The sequence below is a fragment of the Orbicella faveolata genome, unplaced genomic scaffold, assembly GCF_042242905.1.
Source record: "Orbicella faveolata isolate gen_17 unplaced genomic scaffold, um_ofav_v1 contig_46, whole genome shotgun sequence".
NCBI lineage: Eukaryota > Metazoa > Cnidaria > Anthozoa > Scleractinia > Merulinidae > Orbicella > Orbicella faveolata.
Genome location: NW_028301576.1, coordinates 29,875,001 through 29,900,136, shown reverse-complemented (window position 1 = coordinate 29,900,136; position 25,136 = coordinate 29,875,001). Strand labels below are relative to the sequence as shown.

At 39.2% G+C, this 25,136-nt stretch overlaps 3 protein-coding genes and 1 pseudogene across 3 annotated transcripts; 3 read left to right on the top strand and 1 right to left on the bottom strand.

Annotated features, from left to right (window-relative positions):
* Positions 1-1,495: 1,495 nt before the first annotated feature.
* On the top strand, positions 1,496-4,370 carry LOC149099606 (uncharacterized). The gene is made up of 2 exons (XM_089276878.1): positions 1,496-1,597; positions 3,558-4,370. Exons 1-2 carry the CDS (start codon positions 1,496-1,498, stop codon positions 4,368-4,370), a joined length of 915 nt encoding a protein of 304 aa, XP_089133004.1.
* On the top strand, positions 2,644-4,461 carry LOC149099605 (uncharacterized). The gene has a single exon (XM_089277084.1). The coding sequence runs from the start codon at positions 2,757-2,759 to the stop codon at positions 3,555-3,557; it is 801 nt and encodes a 266-aa protein (XP_089133210.1). The 5' UTR covers positions 2,644-2,756; the 3' UTR covers positions 3,558-4,461.
* A 1,690-nt stretch (positions 4,462-6,151) lies between these two features.
* LOC149099604 (uncharacterized) lies at positions 6,152-8,259 on the bottom strand. Its single transcript, XM_089277956.1, has 3 exons — positions 8,078-8,259; positions 7,075-7,952; positions 6,152-6,905 (listed from the first exon to the last, which is right to left on the bottom strand). The coding sequence occupies exons 1-3, from the start codon at positions 8,257-8,259 to the stop codon at positions 6,250-6,252; spliced, it is 1,716 nt and encodes a 571-aa protein (XP_089134082.1). The 3' UTR covers positions 6,152-6,249.
* Positions 8,260-23,127: 14,868 nt separating this feature from the next.
* The window catches only part of LOC110067867 (uncharacterized), a 2,430-nt pseudogene continuing 421 nt past the window's right edge, over positions 23,128-25,136 (top strand).

The window sequence follows — 25,136 nt, the reverse complement described above, 5'->3', positions numbered from 1 at the left end:
CGACTGTCACTGAACTTAACCTCTCGACAAACTTTTCACATTTATGAATAAGGGCCTGGATGTCTTTGCCTTGAAGTGAGCTCGATGTTGTACAAGCAAGGGACAAAAAATCATATTCAAACCCCTCAATCTCTTTAGATAGCCCCAGCAAACGTTCATACTCCTCATGTGTCCGGCAATTAGAATTTAAACAGTTGCATGTACATGCAGGGAACAGCTCTGAAGTGTGATGGTTCATTGCAGTCTCTATTGAAACTAACTTGGAACTGTAAAGTATGGAAAGGAGGTTTCCAAACCCTGGGTGTAGATAATTTGCCAAGTCCTTCAGTTCTTTTGTGAAAACATGCAAACCTGGCAGCTCTATTTGTAAGGTTAAGTATTCTTCAGTTGTTTGTTTATCTTTAGAAGCTAGGGTTTCCAGTTGCAAAATTTTATCATCTAAAAATGTTCTCAAGGATTGAAGCTCTTTTCCTTGTGTCCGAAGTGTAAAGCATTTGTAGAAACTCAGAAAACTGACCAACATAATTGGAAGAACAGCTGCCATGAAGCATTCAAACAGGGGGATAATTCCGTAAAATAAACGTGGTGTTTCACACATAATTACGCATTCAAGAGCAACGAAACAAAAGACTTGACACAAATAATTTAATGTAAGTTCCAACCTACATGTAAGCGCGGACTCTTGTCGGTGGCAGTCGTAGAAATGTTTGACGCTTCTATACTTTAGAAATCGCAATCGAAACCTTCTCTTTTGTTGACGTGAACATGGCGTGTGATAAACCCTACAGTTTCCAGTGAATAATTTCTTCCTGAGACGACGAAAAGTCCAATCGTCCGTGGAATTACCAAACATGATCTTGGTTGTCAACAAACTGCGAGTCTGAAGTTGGACACTTCTCACCCGCATTTTCAATATTGACTCTACCAACCTTATACAGAACTGACCTTTGACTGCATTCCAGTTGATAGTTTCGGAAACTAAAACCACAGGTTTATAAAACGTCTGATTGAATTTCATTTCCCAGGTCAAGTGGGTGCTGACACCGGGAGCGCTATTCGATATTCGATTCACACCAGTAAAGTTCTTCCCTACAAATTCATCAGGGCGAACCACAGGAATGGAACGTTTAAATTCCGTACTACCGCAAAAAAATGCTAAAAGCAGGAAAACAACCAACAGGTAATTCATTTTACACAAACACCTGTTCGCGGGTCTCTACGCATTCGAGCGTCCATTCGAGCACGAGACTTGATGCTACCTATTGCGCATGCTCACTCTAGTTTTCGAATGATTGACAGATTTCTTTACTGGGGCGATCATAGAAACAGGAAAAGCGGCAAGATCAAAGGTAGCTGCCAGCCCCCCCTGGAGAAGCCCAGATGGCCTTGATGCCCAATAAAGGGTGAAATAAAGGTGGAGGAAGTTTTCAGCCGGGCATCAAGTGCCATTGGGATGCTGGTTGGTCTCACCCAGACGATAGCCCACATCCTAAAGATGAGGACAGCAGAACCAAGTAAAGCAATGGCAAATGCATGTCCAGAAATGGATGATAGATGTAGAAAGAATTATGCTGTTCTCATCAGCTTGGCTAAGAAGGTATGAAATACTGCATTGAACAGCTCATGTAGCAACATAACTAAATGACTTTCAGTTTCAAATGTAAACAGGTTGTACCTCAGATGTTTAAAGTGCCCTTATAAAGCTAAAATTATGGAAGTCATCCAATACTTATCAAATACAATGATCTATTTACTGACCCTCGTGCTGGGGCTATACGGCGTTGGGGCGCATCCCCCGGGTGGCGGATAGGGGAGACCTCCATTTGGGGGGTTGCACCTGAATAATACGGAATAGGGTGCTGTGGACCGACATAGCTTAGGAGAAGGACAACTCTGATCCCAAATCCCGGGTAGATGGAGCTCAATAGCCTTGGTAGGCAGTCCGTCTAGGAGAAGGAAAACTCTGATTCTAAACCACGGGTGCATGGAGCTCATTAGCCTTGGTTGGCAATCCATCTACGAGAAGGAAAACTCAGAAACCAAACCAACTGGCCCTCCAGGTTTGGGGGTTGGGCGCTGGGCTAACAACCCAGCCCCGGAAAAACACAGACCTGTTACAAAAACCACAACAACAAATCCAGAAAACAACTCGGCTCTGGTAGGGTCCTCTCTAGTAGAGCCTATGATGCGGGCTGCTGAAAGCCTTCGGGAAGCCAGTCTGCAGACAACTCTTCTGACAGCCAAAAGCATTTGCTGACATAAATGATGGCATCCTTATTTGGCATAATTTCAAGCAACTAAATACATTTGGTCAGTACACACATTTTCTTTCTTTTATCTCTGTTTTTATGATGACTGCACTCAGTCAGGACTGAGTAATGATTTTAGCTTATTTTTGATGAGAGTTCTTGCAATAACATTGTTGAGATTGTATTGGACCAAACTACAACTTGTAAAGAACCAACTTTTCCTTTAAAGGGGCAAGATAATAACAAAAACAGTCAGACAAACTTCACAAATTTTTAATGTCATATTTCAGCCATGTTTACACAGCAATGATCATGACACATAAATAGCATCTTGCACTATTACTAAAAATAGATTTTGTCACATGAGATCCCATGAGACCCCCCACACAGACTCAGACAAACATTTCGATCTGCCAAAGGCAAATGTATGTGCGAGGGCTGCAAGAGTGAAACAAAAATGAAGAAAATTTGGTGAAATCATGGAGTTAATAATTAGAGGGACAAAAAATGGTTTCTACCAAACACTGCTGTTGGGGTGAGTGTAAAACAGACTCGAGGTATCCTGACAAATGGACAAAATCTCTCGAAGAGTTACAAGCATCGGGCAAGAAAGTCTTCCTACCGTTCCCAAAACCGTCGCAAGACATTGCTAAGTGCAAGCGTTGGCTAGTAGCTTGTTCTCGGGAATTATTTACAGAGAAAAATATTACCAGAAATACTTATATTTGTGCTCTTCACTGGCCCGGAGAAAAAGGTCCCATGGCTGAATTTCCTGATCCGCTGAAAGCGAATCTAACACGAGCACAAGCAAGTCAAGCATGTGCTCCAAAGAGAAAAGCTCCGAGATCAAGAACGGAACCAGTCACAAAGAAAGAAAAATTACACAACAAAAACTGTGGCAAACAATTACTGGACTACTGTATACCGACTGCCGATTGCAAGTCACTAGAATCTGGATCGACGGTCGATGCCATCCTAAACAAACTCAACAAATCTCTAACCAATGAAGAATGTAATGCGACGCCACATGCGTATGAGCACTCCACAGGAAAGCTGGTTTCTGATCAAGGCTCTCAGACCTTGTATTCTAAATACGAGTTATCTGCAAAGGTCGAGACCATGATTTTGAAGAATGATGTTGCCACGAGGAAACCTCAGGCTCCCACAATAGTAAGTACTCTATGTTACAAAAACATTGTGCGAGATGCAAGTCTTATGAAACACTTCATTGGCCTCTCACCTCCACAGTTTGAGATTTTGCATAATTTTCTAGACGACGTTTGTCCTTTGGAGACCATAAACTATTAGACTAGTAAAGATTGCCCTGCAACGGAAAATGCAAGAACTGGCCCAAGAAGTGATTTTTCATCAAGGGAGAAGCTTTTTATTTGCCCTCTGAGACTTAGGAGAGGATTTACTCTCAAGACTCTAGCAGCTCTTCTCAGTACACCAGAAAGAAAAATTGATCCATCCTATGTACGCAAAATTTTCACCACCTTTCTTCAGCTGATGTATGTAACGTTTAGAGACATGCAACACTTCATGTTTCCTCAGAGAGCCCAACTCAGCAGGTTCCTCCCCAAAGTTTTCAAAACCATGAGGAAAATACGGTGTATTGTTGACTGTACTGAGTTTAGAGTAGAATGCTCCAGGAATTTTGCTAGGCAAGGGAACACTTTCTCTTCATACAAGCACACAAACACATTTAAGTGTCTCATTGCTGTAACTCCCAATGGCGGAGCATGCTTTGTGTCAGATTTGTTTGAAGGGGATATTGATGATGTTGCAATCTTCAAAGAAAGTGGGCTTATGAAACACCTGAAACCATATGATTTAGTATTGGCTGATCGGGGTTTTACTGTGCGGGAGCTCCTAAATCCACTCCAAGTGGAATTAAAAATTCCATCATTTCTGAAAGGAAGAAAAACTCTTAGTGCTGCAGAGGAACTGGAGACGCGTCGTATTGCTAGGGCTAGGATTCATGTAGAACGTTTTAATGAATGCCTTAAGCAGTTCAAACTTGTTGGTCGGAAAATTCCTTTGTCTCTGGCCCCTCTTGCAACTCAAATGGTAGTAGTTGCTTCATGCCTTGTCAATTTTCAGAACACCCTTTGTAAATAGAGTTTTAATACAGAATAGTTGTGTGAAGACTGATTGAAATTTGAACTAGTGCAAGACCACAAGATTAAACTCACTCTGTATTGAGCACTGATGACTGTATATTGAGCATTTATTTTTATAAATCTTGAAAAAGTGATAGTAGGAAAGTTCAAAGAACATCCATACCCTCCCCATGGAATGTATGATGCTAAACAGGAATAATATTCAGGTTAAAATGATTCTAATCTAGTTTGATTCTCAATTTTCTCGGTCTTCTAACCCTAATTATTCATTATCCATGAATAATTAGGGTTAAGAGACAAAGGAATTTCATTTTAACCTGAATTTCATTTTGACCTGCATCATATACAAGGGGAGAGGCACTGTAAGAGTCGAGTGTCCTGCCCAAGAGAACAATACAATGTCCCCAACCAGGGCTTAAACATGGACCGCACAATCCGTAGACAAGCACATCAAACCATGATGCTACTGTGGCTCCCCAAGAGACATGGGTTGGTGGTTGGGGAGCAAAGCAAACAAAACTTTTCATTGGAGGTTAATTTGATATTTTCTGAAACAACACATTTTCTCCTTGTGATAATTCTTTTGCAAAAGAGGTTGCTGACCAGCAAGCAGATAAAAGCATTATAATGTAGTGGGAAAAAATTGCAGGCCTTGTATTTATTCAAAAGAACTCAAAAAAACTCACCAGTTAATAGTAATATGCTGATGTCTCAGTTGTATTACATGTGGTTTAGACATTTTTTTCTTAGACAAGAAGCCTTAATTTAATGAAAAATCAAATTCCTATTTGTAAGGGACACAAAACAATATATCATTATTCTCAATACAATTGAAAAGGGTGGCAGACAATTAACAATCCATTCAATTTGACATTAAATTATATTTTTTATACAAACAACATTTTGAAAAATAAAAGTTGTGTTCAGTATACAGTACTTATTTATCTGAATTTACAAGATACTTGTCAATGCTCTTTTCATCTATATACAAAAGATACTAATAGAACGCTCTATAAAAAAATCCATATGGAAAATTAAATTTCACAACTCAAGATGGGTGTACAGCAGCAATAACAATGTAATAGACCTCTCTCAATTCAAAATTCTTAAATTTTTGTGCCATTATTTAATTTAAATCTACCATTCTTGTCTTATAAGGTAGGTACCATGACTGTGCTACTTAAATATAGAGGAAATTAAGAATAACAAAATTTACAATCACCATTTACCCTTTTCATCAAACAATGTTCCTCACCAAGCCCTGTCCCCACCAACAGAACATCAACATGCTGCCACTGAACAATTATCAAATTGACAATAGATGCTAAAATATGAATGGCAGCCCAGGAACCAAGCAAAAATATGTGTTAACAGCAATCCTCATACATTTTAACCATTAAAGCCCAAATATCCACATATAAATTCTCCTTACTGATGTACATACATTTTTTATGGTATTAGCCGTAATGGGTAATCATTTTATAAATTTTCATCAGCATCTCTTTGGATTAAGTATCATACTGTGAGAAGAACTTGTATGTTGGTCACTCTTGGCACTCAAAGAGTTTTAAGAACAAAGTTCTTAGTCTATAGCACTTAACTTTCCTTTAGTTAGAAAAATCGTTACATTACTCTTCTGCTGATAATGCACAAGTATTGCAGTTAAAGATTTCAAAACTAAACAAACATAGCGAGTTGGTAGTACTAGTACACATGCTTTTTTACCTAATTTACAGTAGACCCAAAAAGAAATACTGTAAGCTGATGGGGAATTCTAAGTTTTTTTTCTTATGTACAGTCATCATGAAATAGCTTAATATTCCATTATGGTTTGAGTTCATGAAAAGGAACATTTGGGATTATATTTTTCCATTTACCTAACTACAATATACTGAAAAGCTTAATGAAAATCCCAGTGGCTCATGAAACATAGCTGGAGAAACCTGGATTCCAGAGCCCTTCCTTGTAGATTCTTGCAGCCCATCATACATGTACCAGTTATTCTCAAAATAAACAATACAGATATAGTGGCCACCATTCCAAAGTGTTACTCCATACAGTTTAAAACTTTTCCCAAATACTGAAACTGAAAGTGGTGTATTTGACAGTTTAAGATAACCTCCTCTGCTCAGTAGGTCAACAGAAAACACAAGAAATGATTTTAAATTCAACATCGAACGAGAGCTGCTCACCCTCACACCCACACAATGCCATGACATGTTTGCATTGCCATTTTCATCTATTGTGACATCCTCGCTGAAGGGGGTTCCTTCTGAAGGCTGGCTTCCAAATTTCCTTCCACAGTTAGAATCTGGTGGTTGCAGCCAGTCATAAAGGGCATCCAGAAATGCATTGTTATTGGTGTGCTGGGAGGGTTGTGGCAGTATTACTGACAAAGATTGGACTGTGTGTACTTGCAATGGGCAAGTATTTAGGCAGCAAGTTGATGTGATGATGCTTTTCAGGTAGGGACGGAGGAGCATCAAGAAGAAATCCCCTTCATTACCATACAAATCCAGGGTACCAGCCACAACTGGAAATGCGAAAAGGAAAAATTGCCATATTGATCATTTATATCATATTGATTATCCTTTTTTTTTGCTTATTATCATGACTATAAACATTTTAACATAAGACTTCTGAACAAACACCCATGTTTGTTGTTAAATTATCCTTATAAAAAAATAGTGAGGCATACATACCTTGCTGTTGTTGTGGTAGAGACTGCAGTATTAACAATTTTGCATCTGCATACTGGCCATCATCTATGAGCTTCAGTGCTGTACCTATTGTATGACCTGATTCTGGAAGGTCCTCGAGCTTTACTTTGTTTGATTTAACTAGGGCCTGGAAAATAATTAGCCAATTATCCAAAGGACAAGTATTGGTAAGTGTCACTCCAGTACTTGTCAGTCCACCCCAGGGAAAAATAGTTAGCTCGTGATCTTGTTGACTAGCAGATTTAGGGTTACTGGCTGGACCAGTAACCGAAAGAAGGAGAGCTTCTGCAGCATTGATTTCTGCTTGGGTATATAAGCTGTGAGCAGGAAAGGGTTGTTCAGACTCTGTGACAGATACTGGCAAATCAGATGCTGTGGTTTCACACAGGCCAGATAGGGATGCAGGTGACACAGGTGTTACAAAGACTCTGCTCTTAGTCGCTGATACAGATGCAGGGGGTGCATTAGGTTCTACAGAGCCAACAAGTGATGCTGAAGAAGTACACGTGGTAGGGGTTTCACCCTCAAAGCATCTGTCAGGTGATGCAGGGGATGCATCAGGTTCCAGGGAGCCAACAGGTGATGCTGAAGAAGTACATGTGGTAGGGTCTCCAAATTCCAAGCAACTGTCAGGTGATGCAGGAAATGGTTCAAAAGAATCCAAACAGTCAGCAGCCCCAGCTAAAACAAATGGCACTAGATCCTTGGGGACACGCATTTCAAAGATTTCTGGGGCAATAACATGTGTCCATAAGGCCGTGAGATTACCCAAAATCTCCTGAATGAGGGGTTCATCCCTTGGTATCCTTTCTACGGAATCAGGACAACTTGCAGCATGTAGAATAAAATCACAATACTTTCTGTCAGTGACAAGAAGGATTGTTGACACTGATAGTAATAGGCATGTGAACGCTTCAGGATACACTTTGCATCCTCTACCTTAAAACACTGCCAGGTGGGAGATGTCACTGTCTCAACCCTGTACTGTTTCAAGAGTTTTAGAGATTTAATCTCAATAACAGTGTCACTGCCAACCAGACCATCAGGAGAACAGCCAAGGAATGGAAACTTGGGCTTGACCCAAAACCCTGATGGGTAGACTTTCACATTTCGGACCCTCTCGTACTTAAGTATGGCCTTTGGTTCACATTCAAGGCCATAACGCATCCAGTATGTCTGGAGATGTTCTGACTCATGTCTCCAAATATCAGAAAAAATAAATTTTGCTTGCTTCTATGGCTGCATTTGGCTGACACTCAATGACAAGTTTTCCAACTTTGAAAGCAGAAAGACACTTAGATGCTGTCAATCTGCACCATCTTTCAGAGAACCATTTTTCAGATTTACTTTGTTCTTGTGTTCCTGGGATTTCCATCAAGGCTTTAGGCTTCAGATTTTTATGTAAGGCACTCACTTGCTCCAACAACACTCCTTTTCTCTCACAATCAAGGTTGTAGTCACCGTAGGTGTACTGGAGCTGAGTTTCCCACATTGAAACTCCTTTACCCTCAGCTTGTGAAAGCCATTGCAAGTTACCCAGAAACCTGTTTATGTGGTGCACATTGACATTTCGATATTTAGCTGGCCTCAGATCAAAATCAATCACAGGCAAAATGGCTTGCTTTTTCTTTCCAGGGTATTTGGCATCGCTTAACCTCTTAGGATTTTTGTTCCTCTTCCTGCCTTTACTCCAAGAACATTCTTGCCTTGTGCATGGTTTTGTTAAAACTGTTCCGTGTTTCTGAACGTAGTCAAGTACATAAAATAAAACCGCTACAACATGACTACAACGTCCCAAAGACGAAGCCCGGCAAGGTTCACATGAGGCGTGAAGAACAGCGCCACTGTTCACAGATATAATCACAACAACATTGTGCGGTAGCTCTGGTCTCATCGAAGGCCAAACATGCGCTCTCACAAAATAGTGATCGGCGTTCTGCGTGTCCATCACATCGTGTACAAAGCCTGAATCCACGTACTTCCTTCCATTTTTCATTGGCTTATCAGTCATATGTCCCAGTCCGTCGTCGATGTCTACTAGATCATTTGCAAGCGATTCTAAGGTGTAGTAATACACGTGGCCGTAGTTAAAGAGAGAAGGAATGCAATGAGATGGAAAGTCCCGCCAGCCAGTCGACGGAATAAATGGCAGCGAAATCGAGCTTCCAGTCGCTTGTATCTGCAGACTTTCTTTAAGAACCTTGGCAGCAAACCATTTACCATTGTCAATGCTTGCATCGAGCGTGTGGTGATTCCCACACTTTATGCAGGCACTCACACGTTTCACAAGGTCATCGTGTTTACCGCTCAGTTTTAAGCCCCTGCACTTTAACCACCGTTTTAGCTGGTCAACAGTGTATTCCTGTGGATCTCTGTCAAATTTAGAACCAGGAACGTCGTCGTCCTCGGTTAAAACCATTAAAGATTGAAGCAAACTGCTTGCCATTCACAAATTTTCCCTTAGGATTACTCAGGATTTGGGTCTTTGTTTGTCTGAGTCTCGGGGGTCTGAAATTTCATGACATCATTAGTGCAGAGTGCTATTCTACCCAAGGTCACTGAAAGGGCAGAAATCGAAGAACTTAAACCAGAAGTGGCTCTAATGTTTTTCAAGAGGAAGGTATATCCAAGTGCCGTAAGGGACTTTCAAGTAGAGCAAGCAACAGAGATTGAACCAAACTTTCCTGCTTCTGGGGAGCCACTCCTTGTAGATCTCCTGGTTAGATGTATTGAAGTGTACAAAGTACCAGTGAAACAGGTACAATAAGGAAATTTTTTTTTACTCATCTATAGCTGTAGTTATGAAGCAAGAGGCGATAGGTAGGCTGTAGTCTGGGCTTTGCTTTTAGACTAGTCGTTAGTTGGATAAAGTCCTTCTCACAAGAATCAAGAAGCATTTCTTAGTAAAAGCTGGTAACAAGAGTTTTCTCAAGTAATCTGACATGCTGAAAATGAAAATGCTTGTTGCCAAAGTTCATTTTGTGATCTTCAGTCTGAAAATGATGTCAGAAAATTGACATTTAAAATGACGTCATCGCAATGAATGTGTAGAAAAGGGAAAGCCACTGAGTTAAATGTCACAAATTTGGATTTTCTAGAGCCAGTTCTGTTATAATATGTTACATGCTTCGTATTTTGAGGAATTTAAGACTTGCCTGTCTCGTGGGCCAATGTATGACGTCATTTATGTTTTCATAATATTCTCTCACACAGAGAATCACGTTCTTTTCAACTGGCCATTTCATATGCACTGTTATTTTGGGTTCGATGGGGCTTTTTTTTCAATGAAGTTGTTGGCTACCCATTTGAATGTGAAAACAGAAACGTGTTCACGGTCACACTTCCCTAATTTCGCTCTCACTCTCTGAGTCCAGTCCGGTGGTGAGTAAGCCTGGTTACTCAGCTTCGTTGTTTAGTATGCCTTCGCTTGATTTTTGGCAAGAAGAAAGCTTTTCTAAAGCTGTGAAATGTTGGAATGGATCCAGTTGTGACCCTAAAGAGGGCTTTGGAAGTTGACTTGAAGCTGTGCATCTTCTGTCAGAAGTGTAATAAGCCAAAGGACGATGTAAGAGAAGCTACAAGTTACACCAAAAATTTGGTTATGAAGCGATGACTAAACAAAGAAAGTACAGGGACGTAGCAAACAGAGAGGTTATCGATCATCTGCTTGATTTACTTGGAAGAAATGACGATACTTGTATTGTTTTATGTTTGGAAACCATATGAAAGGATCAGGCTTGGTTGAAGAATGGGTCGAGAGTGGACTGCTTGGGCCAAATGCAACCAGACATGTCATGACTGGAAAAGCCTACAAGAGAGCTATGCGTGCCCACAAGATTACTCTGCAGTCATTGTGGCAGCTGCTGATGCCTTTTCTGTTATAATTCTGCCACAAATCATACCCAGATCTCTTCCAAGAAGTATCTGCTCTTGCTTGCTCTCCCGAAAATGCTGCAGCACTGATAACATCCCTGAAGTCACCGTGAGTGAAAAAGATGCTCAACGAATTTGTTGCACAAAGATCCGAGGAAAATGTCAACTTCAAGTTTTGGTGGAACTACATGGAAATGTTATCTGTTCTCCTCATGTTCACTCGGGCTCAGGGAAAGGGAATATGGGACCTGTGCTTGCACAGTTTCCGCCACATATTGCCATATTTTTTCAGATATGACCATCTGAATTATGCAAGATGGGGATCAGTGCACATTGCAGAGATGGAGCAGTTGCCAAAGGAATTCTTAGAAGAGTTCAAAACGGGGAACTTCGTTGTCAAATGGAATGAAAGCAAGTTCAACAGGTCAGTCCCGATCACAGCCTTGAATAGCTGAATGGGATAAGGAAAAGAGGTGGAGGAATCGTGGGCATAACCAGTACGTCATCAGCATTGAATGGCTGGACGGGATAGGGAAAAGAGGTGGAGGAATCGTGGGCATAACCAAGACGTCACCAGCATTGAGTAGATGGGCTCTGTCCTATAACCTAAGGTCACAGATAGCTGAAAATACACACGATGTTTGGATTGCACCAAGGTTTCTCACAATGAATCTACTCCTGGAAGGAAAGATTGTGACAAGAAGGATGAATGTTCATTGCTCACCATTCTCAAGCGGCTCAAGGTATTTTCACTATCACAACATCCATGCAACCTGTCTTTATAACATTGCCACTAAAGATCTTGTCACTGATGAAATTTAAGTCTCGATGTTAAATGCCAAAGAGCTTGGTCGGCAGCAAATGAAAGAATTCGTGGAGCAAAGGTTGCCAAGTGTCTCTCAACAGCAGCAAGATAGATGATCAGAAGTGAGATTCTGGGACATGATGCACAAGAATAGCACTCCAACTATTGACAACTTGTATCAAGTTGTAAAGAGCACCAAAGGGAAGAACAAAACCACAATTTTAAGAGCCGACTGAAATGTCCTTCAACACCTTATCATTGCTTATGAAGCGGGGCTCAAAGTTGATCTCCACGGTGTGCTAAAATATGAGTTGATGCCTGTACCAGTTGCGTTAGCAGAGATGAATGGCAGTCTCAGAACTGGGCAGAAATCAGCAAAAATGAAAGAATTCGTGGAGCAAAGGTTGCCAAGTGTCTCTCAACAGCGGCAAGGTAGATCATCAGAAGTGAGATTCTGGGACATGATGCACAATAATAATGCTCCAACTATTGATAACTTGTATCAAGTTGTAAAGAGTAGCAAAGAGAAGAGGAAAACCACAATTTTAAGAGCCGACTGGAAATGTCCTTCAACACCTTATCATTGCTTATGAAGCAGGGCGCAAAGTTGATCTCCACAGTGTGCTAAAATATGAGTTGATGCCTCTACCAGTCTTAGCAGAGATGAATGACAGTCTCAGAAATGGGCATAAATCTGTCTTAGCAGACTTAATTACAAGTGGAATAAATTGCCTAAGTGAAATAGAGCTTCAAGGCAGCTCAGGTCTGTTAATAGATGGTCTGGCATTAGTTTCTGCAATTCAGAGACCATCTGGTGCTCAAACGTTTGGGGACTTTGCAGAGAGCTTTCAAGCAGCAGTTCTTCAAGCTGGATCCCGCTATCAGCAAATCCACGTCATATTTGATCGGTATCGAGGAGATTCCATCAAGTCAGGAACGAGAGAAAGACACATAAAGTTCACTCGCCCTATCCGACGTGCTATTGAAGATGGCAGTGTCTCTCTCCTTCACAGTTGGCCAAACTTCCTTGCATTGCCAGATAACAAGTCAGATCTAGCCAGGTTCCTATCAGAACACATCATTGTGAATGCACCCCCAGACAAAGTTGTTGTAGCTGCTGGAGGATTTGTAGATGAAAGGGAAATGCAATCATTAGGAAGAGCAATCGACCTGTCTGCTCTAAAGGCAACCCATGAGGAAGCAGATACACGTCTGAGGGTTCACTGCGTCAACAGAAGTCTGGACAATGTAGTTGTATCGGGAAGGGACACGGATGTCTTGTTGCTTCTTATCACACATGTCCCCCACATCTCTTGTCCTAATCTGTACATGATGTCTGGAACAGCCACAAAGCGAAAGTATTTCAACATCAGGGCTATCTACGAAAATCTCTCAGCTGGTTTTTATCCGCTCTTCTGCCTTTTCATACCTTAACAGGTTGCGACACAACATCCTTCACATGCAACCATTTAAAGAAATCAGCTTGGAAAGTATTCCTAAAGCAACACACACTTCTTTCCTCTCTACGAGAGGGAGAGCTAATGAAAGAAAAGATGAAAGAAGTCGAGGAATTTGTCTGCAAAATGTACAAATTGGATAGCATTGGATCAGTTGATGAGGCCCGAGCTATTTTGTTCTCAAAGAAAGGAAAGCCAGAGGCACTGCCAGAGACAAGCGATGCTTTATCACTACATGTAAAGCGTGTTTACTATCAGGCAATTGTATGGAAACCAGCTCACTGCTCAGAGCCTCATCTTCCAAATCCTTAAACATTAGGGTGGTAACAAACTTCAACTACTCCTAATGACACAAGATCCAATTCCAAAAGCCTGGCAGGAAATAATCTCATGCTCATGCTCTACTGGATGTACAAATCTCCACTGCAGTTGCAAGAAGGCTAAATTGTTTTGTACCAGTGTCAATATACATGTCAATATACATTCCTGTAAAAATACCGACACCGAATGAACTCAGTGATGTATTTCACTATAGAACATGATGTGCGTACCTTTATTGACAACAAAGTCATCAAGTTGAGGTTTGAAAAATAACCCTTTGGAATGAATTTTTCCGATTTTTATCCGTAACAGGAGGCATAGTCTTTAAATTGGTTTATGAGACAAAAACACACGCATTATCATTTACTTTACGGCAACTGTATAAATGAGTATTTACTCATAGGGAAACTTCTAAGTAATATGCTTGTATTTTAAAACAAAATGAAACCATCCTACTCGGTGAGGGTATACGTATAGATTAACACTCATAAGGATCTGCAGTAAGCTTCAGTTATTAGCCGCAGGTTTAATTGTTTACCCACAATTGAACAACTAATAAAGCCAGCAGAACGTAAGGTGTGTTTTCAATCAGTATTCAAATTAATTTTTGTGACCATTCGGGCAGGAATTAACAAGTAAGTAAATATATGGCTAAATGTGACGTCATTAATGATGTCACATGTTGCTTTGAATGTATTCTGCAACGTAATCCAACTAATTTAACTGGAATTAGGCAGGAGGCAACTTATGTGGTATTCTGAGGTGCAAATATAAAGCAGACGGCTTAGTATCTAACTTATTTTGCAAAGTTAATACCACGATCACGTCATTTTCAATGTCATTTTTTTGACGTCATTTTGAGGCTGAAGATGGCAAAAAAAATTTTGGTAACAAGCATTTTCGTTTCGAGCATGTCAAATTACTTTAAAAAATTCCTGTTACCAACTTTTACTAAGAAATGCCTCATAACTTTCAAATTCTGTGAAAGTCATCTAGTCTATTTGGCCTTTTTTCAAGTTCAAAATTCACTAACTGATGGGTCACTTTCGGAGACAATAAAACAAGATTTAATGCCAACTGAAAACACTGTCAAACACTCGTTCTGCATGTCATGCACAAAAGATTTTAATTAATTTTCACCTGGTAATTTTATGAAACTCTCCCTGGCTGGGTTGACATGGTACTTGCCTGTGGGTCAGGGAGTTCAGGTTCCACTCCCATGGCATCATACAAAAAGTTTTTCTTTCACAAAAAGATACATTCCAAATACATAATGGCTAGTATTTAATAAAAAGTTATTAAATTCAGAAATATATGTACAAGGAATGAAAAGAATTAAGATCAAAAAGTAAATGAAAAGTCAAATGGTTGATAATTAATCTGCTTTTCAGTCAGAGGATGCCCCCATCCTCCCCCAACGGAAAAGATAATTTAAGACTCAAAGCCAGATCCTTGACCTTGGGCCTCACTGCCACAGTAGTAAAACTGCCCTGACAGAGAATTTCAATGAGTCTACCATGTAAGCATGAAAATTAGGAAGGAGTTTTATTTTGCACATTGATGATTTTTAGGATTTTTTCTGAGAACAATTTTTGCAGTTCAAGATAAATAAAATTTCTGCTAGGAATTAAGTATTGCAAATTTCTCTTCAAGAAGCAGAACATTCAAGAAGGAAGGAAACTTTTTGTTTTTAAATTTTACTTCTAGTTAACTTACAGTAGGCCATGCTTATAGAGACAGTTTCACCGAATTCTTGCACTACTTAATACATAAAACATTAAAATGTCAGAAAATGAGAAGCAATAGGTGTTGATGTTTACAGTATTAATATGTTCTGTGTAGTTCTATTAGGCTGAGGAAAGTTGCTGAAGGGAGTAAATTTTTTGCAGCATTTTATTTTGTGGGATCTAGGGCAATCTGCTAAATCTGCAAAAATTTAAGCCTGCCAAATATTTATGCTACATATTGGCCATTTAATTACTTCAACTGAGAAAGTCAAACAGTGCGGTGTAAAGTAATTAATTATTATCTAATGCATCAAACTTGTATTGTTTCATTAATTTATATAAAAACTTCCTTATTGCAGATGCTGACATGCATAAATCTGGCTGTGACCTTTTAAGTTAAGACAGGTGCTAATAATTGGGGAACATACAAGGGGGTGGCAGTGACCTTAAAGAGGTTGTTGCCACTTATCAAAGAATTTGGGGGAACACATCCCCATGAGGAAAGGATCTGCAGAGACATTACCACAATAGGTATTGTAGATGGAAAGGGTGTAGGCCAATACTTCAACAAGTATCCAGATGGAACCTGTATTTCCAGAAGGGCTGGCAGAGTTGAAGTAATAGGAAGAAAGTGTGTCATTATTCAACATTCTTGTTTGGAGATGAAAGCTGGAAAATATTCAGTGAAGGTACCTTAAAATCTAGAATTATATTGCCCTACCAGAAGCAAGCCCTCTTTTTCTCAATCAGTCCATCAGTCATGGCGCAAAACAAAAAATAGGCTGCACAAAAGGTAAGAGTGAGAAGCATAATAATAATAATAAAAGCTTTATTTAAAACTGAAAGACTGATCAGCGAAGTCGGGGAGGAAGACGCTGGTATAAGCCAATGATCAGTATCTATAAATTACATGGTTAAAAAACGATAATCAATCAAACAATACTAAAAAAAGATCTAAACACTACGTTTATGATCAGTCTTGTCTAAATCACTAAAAAATTTAAGAAGTTTAGTTTTAAAAATTTTCAGACTACTGCAGTTTCGATGGTCGTTTGGGAGGTCATTCCATTCCTTGGCAGCAGCGTACATGAATGTGGACTGGCCCATAGCAGTTTTAGTTCTAGGGAGATGAAGTTCTCTGTTGTCTCTCAAGACCTTACCATGGAGGTAAGAAGGGCTGGCAGAGTTGCAGCCCTCCTTATCACGGAGGTGGGAAGCATGTTCCCACCTTTTGTGCGGTCATTTCTCGTTTTCCTTTTTCCGCATCACACACTCACTCAAATAAACTAGATGCTTTGCTGCATTTACCCAGGCAGTTGTTATACTGAGAAGCATAAATGTTCTGCATTTGAAGTCGAACAAAATTCAATCGAATCAATGTGCTTAAACTATTCTGCCTTTGATTTCATTTCTTGGAATCGATTAATAGCTTATTACTCATTTGCAGGCCTTTAGGGCATGAAATGAACATTTCAGTTTATTTTCCTTAGCCCTTGTCGTTGTTTTTCTACGTTTCTCAAGCAAGCGAGACATTTTGAATTTCAGAGATATGGCAATGCATGACATAGAGCTACGAACACATTTGTCAAAAGACATATACTTATCTCATGATTTTTAGCCCATTCAGAAGTTAAAGTATTAGGAAAAGTCCTTATGTAAATGTTTGTTTGTTCAGTACAGATAATCAGTTGCCTAGATAGCCAAAGTAAGATCCAGATGTTAACACTATTTTCCGGCCGCAATGTTGGTGTACCACAGAGGTACACAGAGGTACACCAACATGGCGGCTCCATACTGGGCTCTGTAAATTTGTGCAAATTTTGCGACAAATATCTCAGGTTTAGGAAAATGCACAGACTTAAAATTTAGAGAAGTGTCACCTTTATTAATCTCCTATAACATCACAATTTCTTGACTTTATCCACGAAATGGTTTTTTAATAATTTTTTTATTGCATTAGGATTGTGTGATAGTGCAAGCCAAGCAAGCCAATGTACAATAATTCACTACATGGGTTTCATCCTTGTGAAAACACATAACTATGTTACAAGAAAATAATGAGAGAATATTGCTTAGTTCTAGATTTTAACTTTATTATACTTTACGAAGTTTCTCAGAGCGTTTTACTTACCGGTAGGTGTACTCAAACAGATACATTCATTAAATAAATTCTCTAACCTTTGTGCTCTCGTTGCTCAGACATTCTTGAGTTCGTGCTGGGATTTTACATGGTTCATGATCACGTCTAAAAATACAATGACACTTCTGAAGATGCTTTTAATCAAGTTGAAGAGTTGATAGCCGGGGTTGATAGCTCCTTTGGTATAACACGATTCTTGATAAATTCACTCAAAATGTTTGCTCGTAAATTGATCTCTCGTAAGGCTGGTAGACTGACCCGTTCCGAAAACGCTTAACTTCCTTTAGTGTTGGTCTACTGCGAACAGTGTGTTTCTTTGTATGTGGTTTCATCACCCTAGAAATCACGGAATCTGTGCTAACTTTTCACAACGACAAGTTCTGTAAATTCCATGCACAGGTGACGCATGTGCTTTAGAGACCAGATGGCAATTTGTGACTGAATGAGGAAAAAACGAAAAGAGAGAGCTGAACTTTAAACCCAGGTATCAATGCCTGGGTAATAAATAAAATAACAGTTGATGAACTGAGCAGAGGAAGGACAGCCTGTAATGTACGCTCTTGGTAGCTGAAATCTGAAAGGGCGTATCGTTGATCTTTTTATTTGCCTGCTTTTGCCCAAAGACATTCAGTTTGGCGAATATGAAATTATTTTCCCACTAATATTTCTGTTAGGATAAATACAGGACATTTTGAGCAGCTTGTAATTTGATTGCTGTAGTATGATCACCACATGTCAACTTTTCAGTATTTCCATAGTAAAAATATTAAACTAAGTGGTAATTAATTAAGCAAGGTTGATTAGTAAGAATATAATATAAAGGAAAGTTCATTAATATATTACCATAAAACTCATTGTTCAAGCATTTGGCATCAGCATGGGAGCCTATACTGCAGCAGGTGGAACAGCAATGACTACCTCAGCTATTTCAGCCACACAGGGTCCATCTTGCCTGAAACCTGCTTTGTGTCAAGTAACTCCAGCCTCAGCTACTCAGCCACCCAGACAACAGCTGCACCAGTCTCAAAGTTAAAAATCAGCGTATACTCTTTAAGCCCTCCCCCCCAAGGAGGGGAGAATCTGCCTCACCCCCATGAATTTTTCATGATCATAATCTTTCTGATATGTTTTTATGAAAATGCAACCAATTGTTCTGAATTCATCTGAAGCTTCCCTAGAGGCAATTTGCAATGAAATGTAATGCCATCTTACGACATAGCAAAGGGATGTTTTTCATTTCTATGTCATGGGAAAAAAACAGCAAGAAATCCAAATGAAATTAAACAACAACAACAATTCTATACACACAAAAATCTAATTCAAGTAGTATACTAGAGAAAAGATTTCACACAAACCCAGTTAGCATAATCTGTCAAGGCAGAAGGTGAGGAATGTTGCTTGTCAGAAATACAATAGTTTTCTCCACTCTAATGCCCGGAACAAATCATCTACATTACAGATGTTATGTGTAGGCTAAACGATGGTTGTTAGTTTACATTAAATCTGACAAAATCTGAGTCCATGTTAATCGCATCAGGGCAGAAGTTATCAAGACTTTCGGATGGTCATTCTTTTTAAAGTAATTAGCAGATAAGAAATACCTCAATTCTGCTGCTAAAAAGCTAGCAGGCACCAAGAACATGAAAGAGGTGTAAGGGAAAACACGAACTGATGGGCAAACGTTTCTCGGCTTTTTTAATTTTTTTAAGATCGTCTGAAGAGACAAACTGTAAATAGGCCCTTTGCATGACCCAGTCACATGGTACGGAATTAATTATGCTGGGACACAAGTTACACAGTGGGACTTCCAAGACAAAGAACTCGTAACAGTCCAGCCCAACATTCCTTTGGTTTGAAAGTTGCACTGTGTAACTTAAGTCCCACCATAATTTATTCCGTACCATGTGACCAGATCATGCAAAGGGCCTACTGAGCCAGTTCGTGCTAATTTTGTGTTAGAACTGTACTGTTGTTTTTCTTCTCGAGAAACTTCTCTTACGTTATTTATTGGTTTATTTATTTTTCTTTCAGCTTAATAGTTTAGATCCCTTTGCTTACGTTTGCTTGCCTAGAATAGCTTTGCTAATAGTGGGCTACCAAGTACTATTATCTGAGTTTGTAAAATAGAGTCATTGTTGATGTTGCAAGTGAAGCTGTATGCACAAAAAATACACCTTCCTAGTTTCATTGTCGTTGATGTCATAGTCAAAGAGAGGCAGGATGTGGACAAAATCATGTCCAAGTTAAAAAAAAATAGAAAAAGTACAATCCTTTTTATAAGATAAGATACGATGTAATGACTAAAAATGAGACAAAGGATGCTGTGTGTTTTTGTGCCTTGAAGTGGCTTGATAGGTCCTGGAAGGTTTTTGAAACTGAAACAAAAAAGTTAGAGAAATGAATAAGTAAATAAATATACTAATTAACCACTCCACCAATGGAGCTTTTCAGGGCTAATGGAAACAAACAGCTGGAGGAAATAAAACTGTTCTATCAATGTGAACTCTGTCTTTTTATTCCTTTGCTTTGATAGGTGCAGGGTGTGGTCCAGTGATTGAAAATACACTCAGAAGTCCCAGATATCCTAACTACCTATCCTAATTACCGAATAATACCAATTGTATTTCTTCGGTTCCTATTCCACAAGGCATGGTGATTAGTATTACCATTAACGAACTTTACCTGGAGGATAGTATATCTTGCTGCTAAGTACTGATTTTTAGGGTGTTAACAAGTTGTGAATGTAGGGAGAGGTCCAGCAACCTGCATCACTTTCTCGACAGAATGTAAAGCCTGAATGGTTGAGAGTCTCCTCAATTGTTTTTGTCCAAAAACCCTCACATTTATACAAATTGGATTATTTGATTTCAAGTTTTAAAAGGAAACTGATCAGCTGTGGGCATGTGCTCAGTTCCGTCAACAACTTCGAATTCTTTAAGTGGCACAAGGCTGAATTTCCTTAGTTTTATCCTCAACTAATAATTGAATGCTCTTTAACTTACACGATTTTTTAGTAACAATGACAGAAAATTCTGAAATTAAAATATAGCTCTCATTTAATATATGAATCACTTTGAATTGCTGATCAACTTAAGTGGAGTGACGCAATCCTAACTGCAGAAAATGTGTGATTCTTCTCAGAGCTTGCTACTTAAAAGGTCCTTTTGATTCGGCTGCTCTTATCTAGTGTATACACTTTTAGTATAATTTCAGTGTTGAACAAAAAGTTTCCAGATCTCATTGATTGAGCGATTCCTCATATGACACTATATTTAGCACTCCAGGCAGTGAATATAACATTTTTGAGACCTGGTTACTAAGCTCGCCACCTTTGCCATCTCCGCAAGTAAACATGGCAGACAGTTGCTGAATCAAATTTCTATTTGTTCGAAAGACATCATTCCAAGTCCAGGATATTTGAAAGGATGGAGAACTTTCAAAATGACTGCTGTTGCCCTTGGACCAAAAATTGTTTTAAGAACTTGTATTCAAGGAATTTAAGAATCACAAATGCAGTGGTTACATTGATTGCCAGCAAGTCAGACTGATTGACTTTAATTTATTTTTCTTCAAACTAAAGCTACTCTTTTTTAAACGATGATGACAACTGTCAATGAAGTCAACAACAGTAAAACAAAGGTACGGGATGAATTTATTTTTTGTAGTGTTTCGCTTGTTTGTTTTTCTGCCAAACTTGACGTGTAAATTGATTGACAATTGATGTAAATGTAAGCTTATTATTACAGCTACAGCAGCAGGTGGGTATCATCATCATCAGTTCTCCAGGTGCCAGTAGGCGCATAAGGCCGCATGTGTGTATGCAAACGAACAATTGCATCTGTGTTTCCATGTTTTAGTCATTATTCTGTGTTTCACCTCAGAAAATTATAGTAAAACAATTATTTGCCTCAGGCTTAGTGAACATTGGTGAATATTCACCTCCACTTAGTCTCCGTGAATATTCACCCGTATTCACCTCGCCTGCAGCGAATGACTGTTAATTATTTTTATCATCATTTTTTTAAAGATGAAGTCTAGACAGAAACATGAGAAGAGGTAACGTGGTTTAGGTAACGTGAGTGTAGAGTCTGAAGATAGGGATACATTAGGCAACATGTTGCGGGACAATTTCCTAGTGTGCAAGTTTTCCTCATGTGAAAAAGGTTATCCCCAAAGCATGTTGCATGAAATGCAGCTGGTTTGAATTCATGAATCAGGGACAAAATGTCCCCAGTTTTAATTGTCGCATTGTGAGCACTGCTCTTGCAAACTGTCCCCACGACAACATAGAATAGAACAGTGTCCTCTTTATGTGCACCAGCTGGCATACTGTCCCTGCAACATGGGTCCTACGCATACAAACAAAGGGGCTTGACCCCACTTCACAACCCCGCAACATGTCCTTAGTGTGTGCCGACCCTAACACTTTTTGACACTGCTGTACTCAGGTTCTGGTGGATTATGGAATACAAGTCACGCAGCCAAATCACTTGTAACATTGGCACGAGAATCAACTATCACCTCATAGTAATTGAGGGTGACATATTACTACACTTCATGCTTTAACAAAGTCACACGGACTGAATTGTCATTGAAAATTTGCAGTTATTTTGCACGCACACTCATTTTTTCAATAATTTCAAGTTTCTAAAGTCAAAATGCCATTAATGACTTTATTTTAGTCTTCCCAGGAATTCACTTATCTATTTGCATCTAAATGTTCCTCCAAAATTTTGGGAAATAAAAAACAGTCGCCATTTTGTAGAAGGCAGCCACTGTACTCTAATGGCTGATATTGTACGAGTAGCTCAGCCAATCAGATTGCAGCATCTGCATTAGTATACTTGTAGAATTCTATTTTAAATTGCAGATAGTGTAATGCAACTTAAACGAGAATGAACTAAGAAACTACAATGGCAGTAGGCTACACTTACTCTTTAACTTAAGGTGGTACCGGAGGCTAATTTGGCTGATTTTGGGCATTTTTTGAGGGCTGTATCAGAAACAATGTTAATGAGAGTGAAGTTTCCACATGACTTCTTTGTTCTTTCAACTAGTTTCTGGAAAAAAAATTCTTCCCCAGCAATTTAAGGAATTTATAAAATTCAAGATATTTAGGGTGTGGTCATTTCTCATAATTTTTACAAATTTGGTCAAATCTAATATAGAATAAATTATTTTGGCCTTAGACTCGCTACCCAATTTAAATGGGATAAAATACAACATTTCACCGCAGTACACCTTTTCATTTTGATTTGATAAGTTGTAAAAATAAAAAAATGCAAAAAGTACTTTCGAAAAATATGCATTCCTGTCACATGACTACCATTTTGTTCCCGAGTGTGTACTGTGGCAGATATTTTTGTATTTGTATGTAGTTTGCATCTGCAAAGTTTGTAATCTCTGCTATAAATCCTTCTGAAGAAAACTCAATAAATGTGCCTTAATGTTGTACTCCATGGGTGCGAAACGTCCTCAAATTCAACATAAATTTCCCCAAATTGCTTGCCATCTATCTTTTTCTCTTGGCATGGCAGCCATGTTTGGAGTGTCTGCAATTACAATTGCCAGCTGTAAAATGCATTACATCCCTCCAAATATAGCCATGATGCCCATATTTGAGTCAAGATTATTCCCATGAAACCGATCTGACTAGATAATCCCTTCACCTAGCAACGACACCTTCGTTCACCACACTCAGTGTACAACAAATGATGGTAAATGTCTAGGTAAGAATATTATCTCGTATTATTAATTTTATTAAATCTAGAACAGTAGAATGTGAAGTTCTGAAATGACCCAGTTTCATTTTTGATGTCCAGTCAACCCGTAGTTACATTCCTTTCTTGTTATATATTTTGTCTCAGGAAAGCTTGGTGGAGAAATGAAGTTCTTGTTTAATTGCAATGGCTGTTGGCAAGAAACTATCGATTATCAGAGTAGTCACCTTGCTCTGGAGTCACGGCATCAACTGGTGTCCCTTAGCCCTATCCTTAGCTTTTTTATAAGTGGGTATTGCTATGGGTCTTACAGAAAAACGATGGGAACAGGGTTGGGTTTGGGTGTTATATCAGATAAGCCCTTTCTGGATGTCATTGATCTTGCTTTCCCTCACATCAGAGACCTCCTTGATGAAATGTGTGAGAGGGAGAAGGAATATATGGAAACCCTTCCATCAGACCAGTTGGGGAGTTGGTCTTGTGCTGTCACAACTTGTGATGGTTATTGGCAGATCCGAGGTCATTTTAGCCAAAACTGTACCTTTGTGGTAAAAAATTACTTGACAGGTGGACTGCTCTATAATGGTCATTTATCAATTAGGGGGGCTGATAATGTATGTGAAGAAGATTTGTGGAAGGGTACATCGAAAGCTGCAGAGGGGCATTTAGCCCAGGTTTTGTGGGCAAAAGCAAAAGAAGAGGGCTAAAAGTGGAGGTTAACTGGCAGGATGCTGACTCATCAGCAAAAGGATTCCGATACTCGTTTTCAAATGAACAAGAATCCAGAGTACTGTTGTGCGGGGGGCATGTGGGGAGGGCTCATGGGAAGAAACTCATCGAACTCCAGGCCAACAGTTCATTCAGCAAGGCATTTATTGACAGCCACAAAAAAGATTACCCTGATATGGGGAAAGTGAAGTGTTGCTGTATTGGGAAGAAGCACACTTATGTGGCCACTCGCAATAAACCATAATGTAGTTGTATAAGCCCAGCATTTATACAGAGTGCAAAACGCAACCATTATTGTGCTTTAGTTCAGGTGGGACAGAATCCTGATAAATATAGGGAGACTATGCTGTGTTTGGGAAAACATCATTCCTGTGACATACATGAATGGGAAGGGTGGTTAATGTCAGTTTCATCCTCTAAAGAAATGCAGTTGTAAGGAATGCCCAAGCGATGAGGATGGTTTTTATGAGAATTTAAAATGTCCTGGGGCAGCATACCATTCAGCCCATGTTTTAAAGTGCGAATTTCATGCTCTGTGCTATGAAATAAAATGTTCTTCTAGGGGTAGGGAGGCAGAAAAAGTCATTGACCCTGGGTTTGGAAAGGGGCACTCCAACCTGCCAGAATCGACATTTAGTGTCCTTACTAAGTTCAGGGCTAAGAATGTTAACCTACATCAGAAGCACTATTATGCATCAACAAATTTGGGCCTGATACAGGCAAATATGACATGCTGCTTCAAGAAGAGACGGTCCGACTATCACTGGATAGTGGATTTGTATTCAAGACTGGGCTTGCCATAGCTTGATGGCATCCAAGAAATGGTAAGAGTTCTTATTCGTTTACATGTACAGGCAAAATTTTAGTGCCTTATATATCTCATGAATGTGTGATATAATGCTAAATAAATAAATCAGTTAATCATCTCAGACATTTTGTTCTGCTCTATTACACATACACTCAATTACTACATATCAGTGACAAATTTGTCTTTTATTTCTCAGCAGCGTACAAATGATAATCAAGGTAGAATGAAATGTTTGGAAAGAAAAAGGACTACAGAGGGAAAAAAAGAAGCGGGTCCAATTGAAAACCAGCAGGACAGAAGAACAAGGACTAAGGCAAAGAAAAACTTTCATATTGCAAATCAAACTGCATAAACTATTGGACCAAACAAACATGCAAAATATGAACACAAAATTAATTTCTAAAATATTTGTGAAGTAATTTGTACAGAAGTAATAATATTTAATTGCATTTATCCCAACAGCC